At 45.6% G+C, this 14048-nt stretch overlaps 1 protein-coding gene across 1 annotated transcript in view; it reads left to right on the forward strand.

Moving 5' to 3' along the window:
• The window catches only part of HGSNAT (heparan-alpha-glucosaminide N-acetyltransferase), a 32963-nt gene that overhangs the window by 6826 nt on the left and 12089 nt on the right, over positions 1–14048 (forward strand). The window contains exons 5-9 of the mRNA XM_073004002.2: positions 1718–1787; positions 2880–2949; positions 3615–3724; positions 5030–5106; positions 13769–13799. Coding sequence (XP_072860103.1) covers positions 1718–1787; positions 2880–2949; positions 3615–3724; positions 5030–5106; positions 13769–13799 — 358 coding nt within the window. The remainder of the gene's footprint in view (positions 1–1717; positions 1788–2879; positions 2950–3614; positions 3725–5029; positions 5107–13768; positions 13800–14048) is intronic.

A 14048-nucleotide genomic window follows, 5' to 3' on the forward strand; every position in this document is an offset into this window, starting at 1 on the left:
ACTCAGCAACTGTTCTAAATGCTTGGGTTCGTTAGAGGACCCCCTAAGTCGTGTGCAAACCTGATTTGGCTTTGATCTGACTTTTCGTTAATTTTTTGTGAATTTTTTCTTCCCCCATAGGAAATAATGGAGCTGTCAGATTTAACAAAAAAATTAACGAAAAGTCAGATCAAAGCCAAATTAACTTTTGCATCCGTTTTAGAGGGTGCAGAAGCTAATCCAAGCATTTAAAACCATTTTTGACCCTTTTATGACACACTTAAATTTGCAAAAATTGACTTCGCAAAGCCATTGAAATGTATTGAGTCGGCTTCAATACATTCCAATGGAGGAAACATTGTTTCGCTTAGCGATGTTTCCTATGGGTTTTTTCGCTTAACGACGGCAATCCGTTCCAATTGGAACGGATTAACCGGTTTCCAATGCATTCCTATGGAAAATGGTGTTTCGCATAGCGATGGTTTCACATAGCGATGTTTTTTTTGGAACAAATTAACATCGCTATGCGAGGCACCACTGTACCACGTGAAGGATTGTAGTTAATTTTTTAATTATATCTAAACATCTCTTTGAACATATTGATTTTGAATCAAGCTGTTCTGTTGCACTCTGCCACACTTCCTTTCCCCATTGGCTGCTTTTCTTAGCAGATAATTGTGCGCCTCTTCTTGTTCCTTTAATTCCATATGAAGTTTTTAATTGCAGAGCTAGCCTATCGTAGTCCTTCTTAAAAGAGGTATAATAATAATATTGCAAGACCAAGTAGATGTAAAATTTTGAAGCTTCCATAATTTCGAAAAGTAGCAACTGTTGCTGTTGTATTATAACTCAGAATACCCTGGCTAACAGCCATGCTGGTTGAGAATTGTCGTCTCGAAATCTTACTTTTCTGAACTCTGGGGGTGACTACATTAAGCATCCATAGTGTTCAGATTTGGATCTTATGCAGGTTGATTCAAAGTCTCCTTTTGCTTTAAGTGTGCTGTTTTCAATCACATATACAAGTCAATGCCCTTTTCCCCACCTTTCCTTCTCTCCTGTCTTTAATCTTTGTTGTCAGCCACCTTTTGCCAACAATATCTTTAATTTCAGGGGTGAAAGGGAGAGAGCTTGGGGTGGGGTATTCCCATAGACAAAAAAACCCATCACATTTAAATTGTCATCTTCACCACTACCCCTGCCCCTTTCAAATGGATCCCTCCCTGCCCACCTCTCTATTGCTTTTGTCCATTGGCACAAGCAGTCACACATGCCTGAACCGATGCAAAAAAAGTAGACACCCCAGCTACAGAGGGAAAGGCTATGAATTGGGAAGAAAAAAGTCTAGATTGATTCACCCTGAGCTGTATGTTGTGTAGTTAAAATAAAATACAATGAATCTAACTGTGCCAATCCTGGAGCCATTCTGAAACTATTTGTCAATGTAGTTTCTCCCTCTGGAAGCGTTAGAGCTCACAGGCAAATCAATTGTCCATCACTCAATCTCGAGTTACAGAGTTCTGGATTTAAAAACTTCATCCTCTTTCTCCACAGTGTTTTGTTAAATTTTGTTTCCTGTCTTGAGATTTTGGGCTAAATTCTGTTGGAAGCCTAATTTTCTTTAAAGTGGGTTTTGATGTTTTAATTTTATGCCTAGCTGCCTACATGAGGAATTCTGATCCAGAATGTGTACTTTATGCCTAGCAGTAATTATAGGTGTATATTTTCTTTTGTACAGCTATTTTCATTGCAGTTCTTATCTATCTGGGCTTTTTCCTTATTCTGAGATTGGGACTATTTCTTCTGAAGTAAGTAAATAAGATACAGAGTCCAAAGTGGATGTTACTGTCCTTTGCATGTTAATTCTGCTATTCTATTCGGCATAGGCAGTTTATGCAGTCTATGGAGGTGGCCCATGTCCTAAGATCTTCTGCTAAAGACCTTTAGCGGAAGTGGTTTGAGTATTTACAAAGGAGAGGGCATTTTCTGTATTATGTAGGGAGGCAAGGGGTAGGTGGACAAGATGAAGTTCATCTCTGGCTCAGGCTTTAATACAAGCCAGAGGCAAACGTGAGACTGTAGCAAACAGGGCTATGCCAAACACTACCTGTTACTTGCATTAACATATTTTCTAAGACATGGTGATTCTTGCTTCTTTTTCAGGGAGAAAGAGAATTTCAAATAAATTTAGCAGGCAAAGGACAAGGCTTCTATTTACTATCTTAAATACTTGTGGAGGATAGTTCACCTACCCATGTTTTTTAAAAAAAAGTACTCTGCTCGCAACAAAGCAGACCTCTTCACAGCTAGATTGTCATTCTGACAGCAGTTCTAGAATGTCCAGGTGACCTTGCGAGTGTTAATGGAATGAAGAGCCCCTCCTCTTCTGCAAGTGGGTGTGTGTGTGTTCTGAATCATGAAAGACCCTCTTGGTTACCTCAGACATCCAAAATGGTGACTAGGTCTCTCACCTCTAAAAGATACCGTCACATTCAAGATCAGCCACCATTGCTGGGTAAACCAGTAAGCAAGCAAAGGGGAGGCAACCTGTTGCAGGACAAGCGTGGTCAAGAGATATCAAGTGTGTAATCCTTGGAAGATGGCTGACGGGTTGTTTTCTGATATGTATATCCTGACTGTTCTTCCCACCCAAATTTCAGTGGTGCATTTCCAGGAGCCTAGTTAGTAATTCTTTAATTTTATTTTCTCCTTAAACTTGCTTGCTATTTCATTTGGGCTGTTTCTTATATTTTACTTGCAATTTATCATTTTTTTCTTGTTTTATCCATCATCATAAGCTGATGATGAAGCTACCCTGAGAGAAATTATCAAGTGATAACACTCAAGGTGACATTATTGCAGAGTTCAAGCTGACTTTTTTTTTGATTCCTCATTCATAGTATTGAACTGGTCAGAAATTGGCTTTACAAGAAGATGAATCCTAGAGAAACTGATCGGCTTATTAATTCAGTAAGTTATTCTAGTCATATGAATTTTTAGATATGAAACGTTTTCAAAAAATGCTGAAATTCAGAGGTTTGAGGGGTACACAGACAGGTCATTCAAACATAACCGTGTAATTCAGTTTGCAAATGTGGTTTAATTTAGGGTTAAGTCATATATGTGTGCTGATTTGTTGATTACTGTAATCCCTAAGCCATTTTCAAGTACTCTGAATGTTGGCCAAATAATAGAGGTGCCTGTATTTGTGTCCTTTGAACAATTCCCACAATGCCCCTGACAGCACAGATTCCTTCTATCAAGTATCAAGGAGACAACTCATGCAAGCTTTGCCGTCTTGTTTCTATTCTTCATATCCCTCACACAGAGAATAAATTCCAGGAGAGGAGGTGTTCCTCTTATGCATGGAGATTCTTCAGCTTCCTGAACCTGTGAGGGGTGTTCGCACATAAAGAACTGTCTCCTCTTAAGAAAGCCAATCTCGGTGTGATGGAAGTAGTGACGTAGGAGTGAGGCTAGCAAGCTCACCCAACCCCCTCTAGTCTCTTAGCGGAGGAAAGGAAGGCCCGTTGCATTCACTGGGACTTATTCACAGCATTCTAAATGGGCAGGACATTACTCATGCTCATGAAATCTCATTGCTAATTTTTCCTATTGTTGCCCTTCTCTTCAAGGAGCTTGGATCCCCAAGCAGAACAGACTCCATTGGTAGTGATCACCCAGCTGGGGTGTGGAGTGCTGCTTCCTCCCTACATCGACTCCGTTCACTGGACACATTCAGAGGGTAAGAGGGTGACTCCTGTTGCAGGGGCAGGCTGATTTTCTCCTTTTGTTGGTGATCAGATGATGTGTCTGCTCAAGTGAACTAGCTTGCCCACAGTGTATTCCTATCTGCACCTTTTTTTGGTCCCTGTCAGGGCCTACTCTTCTTCAGGTGCAGGTTGGATTGCCGTATGTACGCAAAGATCACACGACATGGCTAACTGGATCTTTATCCAACCTTAAGCAAACCTATTTAGGTTGCACCAGCCCCCTCCAAATGAGCCATCTATCTAAGCCCTCACTTTTTGCTCATGTTTATTAGCCATCCTGGGTTCTTTTTAATAATTCCTCCAAACAGGAGTACACTTTGAAAATCAGCAGCATTAACCAAATACAGTGATGCCTCACATTACGACGTTAATTCATTCCAGCAAAATCGCTGTAGAATGAAAACGTCGTAAAGCAAAATTAAAAAGCCCATAGAAACACATTAAAACCCGTTTAATGTGTTCCAATGGGCTGGAAACCAGCGAAGATCCTCCATAGGGCGGCCATTTTCGCTGCCTGTGCAGCGAGGAATCCGTCCCAGAAAACCATTTTGTTTACCCGGCGTCCATTTTGAAACCACCGATCAGCTGTCCGAAAGTCATCGTTTTGCGAAGAATCAGTTCCTGAAGCAGGGAACCGATCTTCGCAAAGCAAAATTCCCCCATAGGAAACATCGTAAAGCGATTGCAAAAAGTTCATCGTAATGCGATTTCGTCGTTAAACGGAGCGATCATAAAGTGAGGCATCACTGTATGTTAATTTAGAGCTTTTCTCCTAGAGAGGGTGACATTACACATTTCTAACAGAGAAAGTTGCTGGCTGGATAGGTCAGTGGTTTGGTATCTGGCTGAGGAGCCAAAGGTTGGGGGTTTGATTCCTCACCGTGCTTCCTACAAGTCAAACAAACCTCCGTGGCCTTGGGCAAGTTGCACAGTTCCAGGACACCCCCAGAAGAATGGAATGGTATCCCAGTTCTCTATATTCTTTACCTGGAAAACCTTTAAAAGGGTCACCATAAGTCAGAATTGACTTGGAATGAATTATCATCTGAAATTTACCTGCCTCCTCCCTAATGTCCTTCAAGGAACATCTGAAAAACACTTGATTATGCCACATTTGTTTTTGTTCTTCTTGTTATCTGGGAACTGTCCAGAATGACCATTGGTCAGATGGGCACTATAAAAATCAAATTAAATAAATGATGATGATGATTAACATTGAGATGAGTGCTTTATATGTTAAACAAGTTCATGCATCTTGTTTTGCTTTTCATCTGTAGGTTGGCTCTTATAATTATGGTCTTTGTGAATTATGGTGGAGGAAAGTATTGGTTCTTCAAGCACCAGAGCTGGAATGGTAAACTTTTGTTGATAATCTTAAATTTCTCTTGATAAATGAGTAGCAAGAGCTAAATATAATTGATTTGGCACTCCATTGTCCCCTATCCTGCATATGAACTTCCCACAAACCTTTCATTGACCACTCTGAGAAATGAGCTGGCTGCCTTTGATCCAATGCAGCAGACCAAATGCCTGCAACAAGGTGGGCATGCATTGCTTCTTGATATCAATCCATTCCTGATAGCAGCTCAAGAAATGCTTTGTAGTTCAACTGCTGTTAGTCATGTAGCCCAGTGGTCCCCAACCTTGGGCCTCCAGATGTTCTTGGACTTCAACTCCCAGAAATCCTGGCCAGCAGAGGTGGTGGTGAAGGCTTCTGGGAGTTGTAGTCCAAGAACATCTGGAGGCCCAAGGTTGGGGACCACTGATGTAGCCGATCTCCCAAGACTCCAGAAGTCAAAATTCACGCAACCTAAAAATATATGGCAGCTGAAACCCTATTGCATAATGTAGTAAGTTGTAACTAGAGTAGAACCATTGTATAAGGGGGGATTTGGTGAGTGAGCTTCTCTGTAAATTCCATTTACTGTAGCTGTCTGGCTGTGGAGCCAGAGGTTGGGAATTCAATTCCCCACTGTGCCTTCTTAACAAGGACTAGATGCAATGGTCCATAGGGTTCCTTCCAGTTCTGCAATTCTAAAATGATGATGATGATGATGATTAATATTATTCAAAAATACTAGGCACAGTCAATCAAAATTATAAAAACACTGACTGGCATTATATAACATACAGGTTTTAACCAAAAGCTAAGTATCTGTTAAATATCATACATGTATGTATGCTGTTCCAAATATTGCTGTTTTTTGTAGCTCTGATGGTGTTACTTCTGAGATTTGCAACTGCTTATAATACTGTGTGAAATTTCATAATATGGTTCCCAAAGCCACTATGACTGCAGGGACAATCGAAGTGTGTTTCATCCACAAGCGAGATATTTTGATTGCTAGATCTCTGTATTTTGTTAGTTTTTCCAATTCTTTGTTTTCAACTGTCATCCCTTAGAATTGGAATGTCAGTGATCCAAACATTCTTCTTCGTGCTCTCTGTGAATGCACACGAATGGGTTAAACTGCGCCTGCGCAGGACTCTTCGGAATATTCTAGAGCTAAAATAACTGACCAGTAGAACATTTCCCCGTGTTGCGCATGCTCTGCCCACCCGTAGTACCTCAGTTCCTTTTTGTCGCCGCTGCAATCGGACTCTTTCGTGACACCTAGATATGTTTTCAATTTGTTCAGATTTTCTGGTTCTTCAACGTGGTTCTCCATGAATCCACACTAGTGGGTTTAGACAGCGCCTGCGCTGGCCTCTCGGAATTTTCTAGAGCTGTAAGAGAAAAGTAACAATGTTTTAGGCTACCCCTTACCGCGCATGTCTAGCCCGCCAACGGCTCAGTTCCTTTTTTCCGCCAGTGAGTTGGGACCTCTCGTTAGAGCTTTGCTTCTTGGTTCGTTTTTGGCGAACTATTTTCTTCTATTTTTCTGGCTACCCTGACTTCGGACCGTTTTTTGACTACGCTTCTGCCTCTGGTGATTTTTCTTCGGTGAACCGTGCCTCTATACGACCTTGATTACCTCAAGAAGCCTCCCGCTGAGGCCTAATAGGCCTTAACGGGCTCCCTGCTGAGGCGCCACGCACCTACAGGAATCTTTCAATTACCCCTCATTGGACTTCCTTTCTGGTCCCTATCGACGCGGCTCTTCTCTCAGTTTATCGGACCCTCCGCTACAGTTTGTTTTCCGCTTTCCTCTTGGTCTATGCCTCCTAAAGAAAAGCCATCTCCCAGGAGAGGACCCTTTCGCCTCTGCACCGCGTGCTCCAGAAAACTTCCCTTTCAGGACGGACATTCCCTCTGTTTGTACTGCCTGGGGGAATCGCACGCGGTGTCCCATTGCAGGCATTGCAAGCAGTTCACGAAGGTTACTCTCAAGGCTCGCCAACAACGCCTGAAGTATTTCCTGTGGAAACAGACTTTGTCCGCGTCCCAGCCTTCTCAAATGGAGGCTGTACCCTCTACCTCCTCCGTGCGCTCCGAAATCAAAGTTGTCTCGGCGCCGGAGTCCTCTAAGGGAAAGGGACCTAAGCCATCTTCAAAGGACAAGTCCAAGAAAAGGAAGACCCCGTCTACACTTACCTCAGCTTCGGTCTCCCTCTTTACATCGGCCGAGTCCTCGATTCCACCGGTGTCGGAGACTCTGAAAAAGAAAAAGCAGTCAACAAAGTCATCATCGAGGGCTAAGGAACTTACCCTCGTTGTCCCATCTGTTTCGACATCATTGCCCTCTCCTTTACTCGAGGATTCGTCTCGAGACCGGGAATCGGTGTCGGATTTGGCTCCCTCTTTGCCTCCTCATCAAGAGCCACCATCCATTGTCGGGAAGTCACCGACGTCGAGCCACTTGGAGAAGATAGTGGCGGATCTGCCGGGTGTCCCTCGCAGCCCCATTCTAACCGGGCTAGGGACGGGCTCGCGATCTTCGACGCCGGGATCCCCAGGCTCCAAGTCTCCATCTACACCAGTGAGACCTGTTAAGCCTGTTCCGGCCCCCTCTCCTCGGCTTCCAGCATCCGAGTTAGAGGAGGAGCCTGTGCCTAAGAAGCCCCGGCGCCACCGCAAACGTAAACGCGGTTCTGGTGCCGATAGGCATAAGAGGCATCGTCGTCGAGACTACTCTTCCTCCGACTCCGAGGACAGCAGGGATAGGAAACGGTCCCGGCGTCGTCGTCGTCGGCGGGACGATTCTACTGAGTCCTCGTCCTCGACTTCTCGCGACCGGCGTCGACGTCGGAAGAGGTCCCGATACACCTCTTCCTCTTCGTCGTCTGCCTCACCCCCTAGAAAGGGTCGACATGGCAAGCGTCCGATCGCGGACAAACCTGCTCCCTCGGCACCGGTTAAGCCGACTGACCCTCCAGGTCGACCGACGCCGACTTCTCCGCCGGTGCGCCCGGTGCCTGAACCTGTACCCCAGGCACCTCGACCTCGTAAAACCTCTAAGACTAAGGATACGGACTCTCGCCCTAGTATTCTCCAGTCTTCTGATGAGGAAAGCCAGGACCCTCACTCCTCTTCTGAACAAGAGGATGGCAACACTTCTGAGGCTTCTCTGGAATTACCACCTCCAGGAGAACCCCTAGGCTCGGACGCAGCTGACATCCATCCTTCCTCCCCGTCTGAGGACTTTTCCTCTTATCCTCAGATGGTTTCTAGGATGGCTGCAGCGCTTAAACTGGACGTAGAAAAATCCCCTTCGCGTGCAGACGATCTGATTTTTGGGGATATCCACCTTGCAAGGTCTCGCCCTGTCAGTCTCTCCTACGTGCCTGAACTTATGGACCTTCTCAAGGAATATTGGCAGCACCCTGCTGACCCTCCCAATATGTCCAGGCGTACTGAGAACATGTACCGTGTACATGGAGATGATACCTCGTTCTTGTTAAAGCACCCAGCTCCCAATTCCTTGGTGGTGGAATCTAGTGTTTCAAGGTTACCAGCCAAAGGTCATCCAACTCCGACCACTAAGGAGGGCAAGGACTTGGAAGTTTTGGGCAGGCGGCTATATTCTATGACTACTTTTGCACTCAGAGCTCTCAATTACTTAGTAGCTATGGGTGCATACCAGAAACAACTATGGGAAAGAGTCTTGCCAGCCTTACAAGTAGCCCCGGAAGACATCAGGCAGACTTGTCTGAATGCCCATGCGGAGGCCTTGACCGTTTCCAAGCACCAACGCTTAGCCTCCCGCCACGTCGCTGATGCCAATGCGAGAAATTTGGCATCCATCGTTACTTTAAGAAGGCACGCCTGGCTTCGTTCTGCCAATATTATGGAGGACATCAAGGCTAGGATTAAAAATCTGCCTTTTGATGCTACGGGACTATTTAATGGCTCCACAGATGAGAACCTCGAGAACTTGCACAAGAGCAAAAAGACGGCAAAATCTTATGCAGTGCAGCAGCATCCTAGGCCCTCCAAATCGCAATGGAGACCTAGGCCCCAGCAACAGACCTATCAGCAGCAGACCTATCAACAACCTGGTCCTTCCACTTACCATTCATTCCGATCTCAGACAGCCCCTCGATCCTCGCAGGCTTCTTCATCAGCCTCCAGCTTCAAGCCTCAGGCGTACAAGCGGCAGTCCTTCAAACCTGGGGGGAAAAGGTCAAAACAATATCTTTGACTCTCATCATCCCGTCCGGTCCATCAGGTCACACACAAGACTTTCTCCTTACCTTCACAACTGGAACACGATTACCCAAGACACCTGGGTCTTGAACATTATAAGCTCCGGCTACCGCCTGGAGTTTATAGAGTTACCTCCTCTAGGCTGGATCAAGCCTACCTCGTTCGATCCCATCCTAGAGGACGAGATTCTCACCCTTCTGGAGAAACAGGCCATCCAGGTAGTATCTCAGCGAGACATCCTGAACGGGTTTTACTCCCGGTACTTCACTGTTCCGAAGAAGGACGGCGGTCTGCGTCCCATACTAGATCTGAGGGACCTCAATTCTTACCTCAGGCCTCGTCGCTTCAGGATGGTCACTCTAGAGGGGATCCTTCACCTGTTGAAGAAAGGAGACTGGTTTGTGGTGGTGGACCTCAAGGATGCCTACTTTCACGTGACGATCCACCGGAAATTCAGAAAGTATCTCCGTCTCATGTTCAAGGATACGGTATACCAGTTCGTGGCTCTTCCTTTCGGTCTAGCCTCGGCACCGAGGACCTTTACCAAATGTATGGCCCCGGTAGCGGCTTACCTGCGCTTACAGGGCATCCAAATTTACCCGTACATCGACGATTGGCTCATCGTCTCCAGATCCAAACCAAAGGCATATCGGGACACTCAATTCGTCCTCAACACTCTTCAAGCCCTGGGACTATCCATCAATTTCGACAAGTCTCATCTAGAGCCTTCCCAAACGATGGACTACATAGGGGCGCATCTCGATGCAGTGCAAGGCCGCATGTTTCTTCCTCTAGAACGCGTCCACAAGATCAGACAAGCGGTTCGCAAGTTCAAACCGCGTCGCAGGGTGTCGGCCAGGCTAGCTCAACATCTGCTGGGCCTCATGGCTTCGACGACAGCCACTGTGTCCCACGCGCGGTTGAAGATGCGCTCCCTGCAAATTTGGCTCCTCACGCTGTTCAACCCAGAAACAGACAGCCAAGGAAAGCACCTCAGGGTCACACCAGAGCTGGCAAGCCAACTACAGTGGTGGACATTCCTCCCCCATCTCTTGGTCGGCAGGCCGTTCGCACCCATTCTACTTACCAGACAGGTCACCACAGATGCAAGTCCGACGGGCTGGGGAGCCCATTGCGAGGGTCATCAGATCAATGCCCTCTGGACCCCAGAAGAATTGACGCTGCACATCAACCATTTGGAGATGTTGGCGGTCATAAAAGCCCTCAGGGCCTTTCTTCCCCTGGTGAGGGGCAGGGCCATACAACTAGTCACGGACAACACCACCACGATGTTCTACGTGAACAAGCAGGGAGGCACAAGATCAAAGTCTCTTCTGTTCCTCACTATCCAGCTGTGGGAGTGGTGCTACCAGCAACACATCTTTCCGGTAGCCATCCACATTGCTACAGCAGACAATCAGCTGGCGGACGACTTGAGTCGCCGCTCTGCTCAGACCCACGAGTGGGAATTGGATCAGCAGGTATTCCTCCAACTTTGTCGGATGTGGGGTCGACCTCAAGTAGATGTGTTTGCTACTCCCAGCAACAAGAAGTGTCTGCATTACGCTTCTCGGGCCGGGAGAGGAAAGGACTCCCTCGGGGATGCTTTCATGGTACCTTGGGACGTGGGACTGGTCTACCTGTTCCCCCCGCTACCTCTTCTGCAGAGAACTATCATCAGAGTCTTGCGAATGAGAGCGGAGGCGATCCTGATCGCCCCTTGGTGGCCACGTCGACCGTGGTTCTCCGCACTATTTCAGGGGGCAGTGGACTACATGACATTACCATTGCATCCACATCTTCTCACTCTGGACGACGGGAAGATTCTACATCCCGACCTGGAAACCCTCCATTTGACAGCGTGGAGGATTTCCCATCACTAATTGAAGTCATTGATAAGGCTCGTAAACCAGCAACAAAGTTGCTTTATCAATATAAATGGAGGAATTTCCTGAAGTTTGCCAAGGAACGTAACTTACAATCATCCCCAGTATCCTTGTCTACCCTCCTGCTTTACCTCAGACATCTTTTTGACTTTGGACTGTCCAAATCTACCCTGAAGGTTTACACAGCGGCTATTGTGGCCTTTCAACCTCAGGGTTCTGAGTCATCTCGCTGGTTTTCACACCCAACGCTTAAGGCCTTCCTCAAGGGTTTAAGCAACATGAGGCCACCGTTGAAGAAACCAGTGCCACAATGGTCTTTGCAGACTGTTTTACATAGCCTCACCAGACCTCCATTTGAGCCTATGGCCTCTTGTGACCTTAAGTTCCTGTCTTTCAAGACTTTGTTCCTAGTAGCCATTACTTCGGCTAGGAGGGCTAGTGAACTTGCAGCCTTGCGTGCGGATTCTCCCTATCTTCAGTTTTACAAGGATAAAGTTGTTTTGCATCCTGATGTTTCCTTTCTCCCTAAGGTGGTTTCTGAGTTCCACGTTAACCAACCTTTGGTTTTACCAACGTTGTTTCCTGAAGCAGTGACAGATGTTGAGCGCGTGCTTCATTCTTTGGACGTCCGAAGGGCACTTGCCTATTATGTCTCAAGGACTAAAGACTTTAGGAAGTCTCCTAGGCTGTTTCTTTGCTTCTATGGTCAGCAAAAGGGTTCAGCTGCTTCGTCGTCCTCTCTTTCTAGATGGTTGGTCTCCACTATTTCGTTGGCCTATGAACTACAACACAGACCTATTCCTGAGGGTCTTAAAGCCCATTCAACTAGGGCTGTGGCCACGTCTACAGCTTTGCTGCGAGGAGTCGATATTCAAGAAATTTGCAGATCGGCTACCTGGTCTAATGTGTCCACGTTTGTCACCCATTACAAGTTGGACCTTCGGGCCAAGAATGAGACCAAGTTTGGAAGGGCTGTCCTTACGTCATTGCTACAATGACGGCCCACCATCCAGTAAGTTTGCTTGCTAATCACCCACTAGTGTGGATTCATGGAGAACCACGTTGAAGAAGGACAGGTTACTTACCTGTAAACATGGTTCTTCAAGTGGATTCTCCATGAATACACACGTCCCGCCCGGCCTCCCCACATGTCCGTCATTGGAATCGAGTCCCAACTCTTCTTTGTGGCGGGCATATGGAACTGAGCCGTTGGCGGGCTAGACATGCGCGGTAAGGGGTAGCCTAAAACATTGTTACTTTTCTCTTACAGCTCTAGAAAATTCCGAGAGGCCAGCGCAGGCGCTGTCTAAACCCACTAGTGTGTATTCATGGAGAATCCACTTGAAGAACCATGTTTACAGGTAAGTAACCTGTCCTTTTGATCCCAGCCTGTTTCCTTGACTACACTTTTTCTGATCTCTGGAGTATTTTGACTTGGACTGACCTGATTTACAATTCTTGCATTTTGGATTGGCTACCGTTATTGTGTCTGGTTTTTGGCCTTTGTACTGGTTACCATTCGTGATTTGGATTACAGACTTGGTCTTGATACTTCGATCTTTTGTCTTCTCGCTTGTTATCTCAGTTTTTGATCTTGGGCTGCAATTGTTAACATTCCCAGTGAGTCCTTTTCTCTTTTCTTTTCCCCCTGCCTTTCCCTGTTCCCACCAAATTTTATGGCCTTTTCAGGCCTGTTCAAACCTGTATGTCGTGTGCCAACAAGATTCTTCTCATCATAATTGTTGGTTAGTGGACACGGTTGGTCTGGCTTGGGAGACCCTTCAAGTAGCAGCGCTACCACCGGCATAGCTCTCAAACTCAAACACACAAGCCCCTGCGCCTCAACAAGGTCTGTGTCAATGGAGGGCATTGTTGTTGTTGCTTATTGGGACTGCTCTAGTTGCAACTTACTGCAGTACACAAAAGGGTTTCAGCTATTATGTGCAAATGAATGCATCTGAGCCCCAACAGCCCCATTTCCTTTTCTTTTATGGAATATTTCTCTTTGTTAGGTGCAGTGAAGTCACTACCAACTTACAGCAACCCCATCAATTAATGGCCTTTACCATTTCTTTAGCGGAAAACGATTTTGAATTTTAAAAACGATGGGAAAGTCTTTATTGATGTCTTTATTCTGAATTGTCCTTTGAGACACTAGTTATCCTGCAGAGGCAGGACAAAGACTTATTTGAAGCCCTGTTTGGGCAGAAGCAGCATGAAACCGTGATATGGATTGGAGAAGACGAGTTGAGGGAGGGTTACGGCACCCCATTTGAGACGACATCATTCCAAATTGGCCATTCTTGGAGTGTCTTTTTCTGACAAAAAAAAGTGGGGTGAGAGGGAGTTTTAGAGTTTGGTTTTCATATGTTTTGTTTATCGCCTGTATTTAGGCCCTTAGTTAAACATATTTTAACAAGTGCAGAATAATAGAGGATGGTTATTAATAAACATTAAACCCAAACATCAGATTTCTGCAGGAAAATAGTTGCTAGCTGATCCATTATTATTATTATTAAAAATTTTCACATTTCTTTTTGTAGGACTAACTGTAGCAGACCTCGTCTTTCCATGGTAATTCATCACAATCATGAATATGACATCACGTCACTCAAGAAAACCCATTCAGAAGAGCTCAATGTTGGGTGTTTTCTCTGTGTGTGTCAATCTGATTGGAAATGTTTAGAGTAGGCCTTGATTTTTTTTTTTAGAAGAGACAATCATCATCATGTTTACTACTTTGCAATACATAGTTATCATTTTTAATTTTGAGGTTTTAAATTGAAAAACTCAGAGATTCAGGTATAGAGGCCCCATCTCTTT

Source organism: Pogona vitticeps, chromosome 6, assembly GCF_051106095.1.
Source record: "Pogona vitticeps strain Pit_001003342236 chromosome 6, PviZW2.1, whole genome shotgun sequence".
Taxonomy (NCBI): Eukaryota; Metazoa; Chordata; class Lepidosauria; order Squamata; family Agamidae; genus Pogona; species Pogona vitticeps.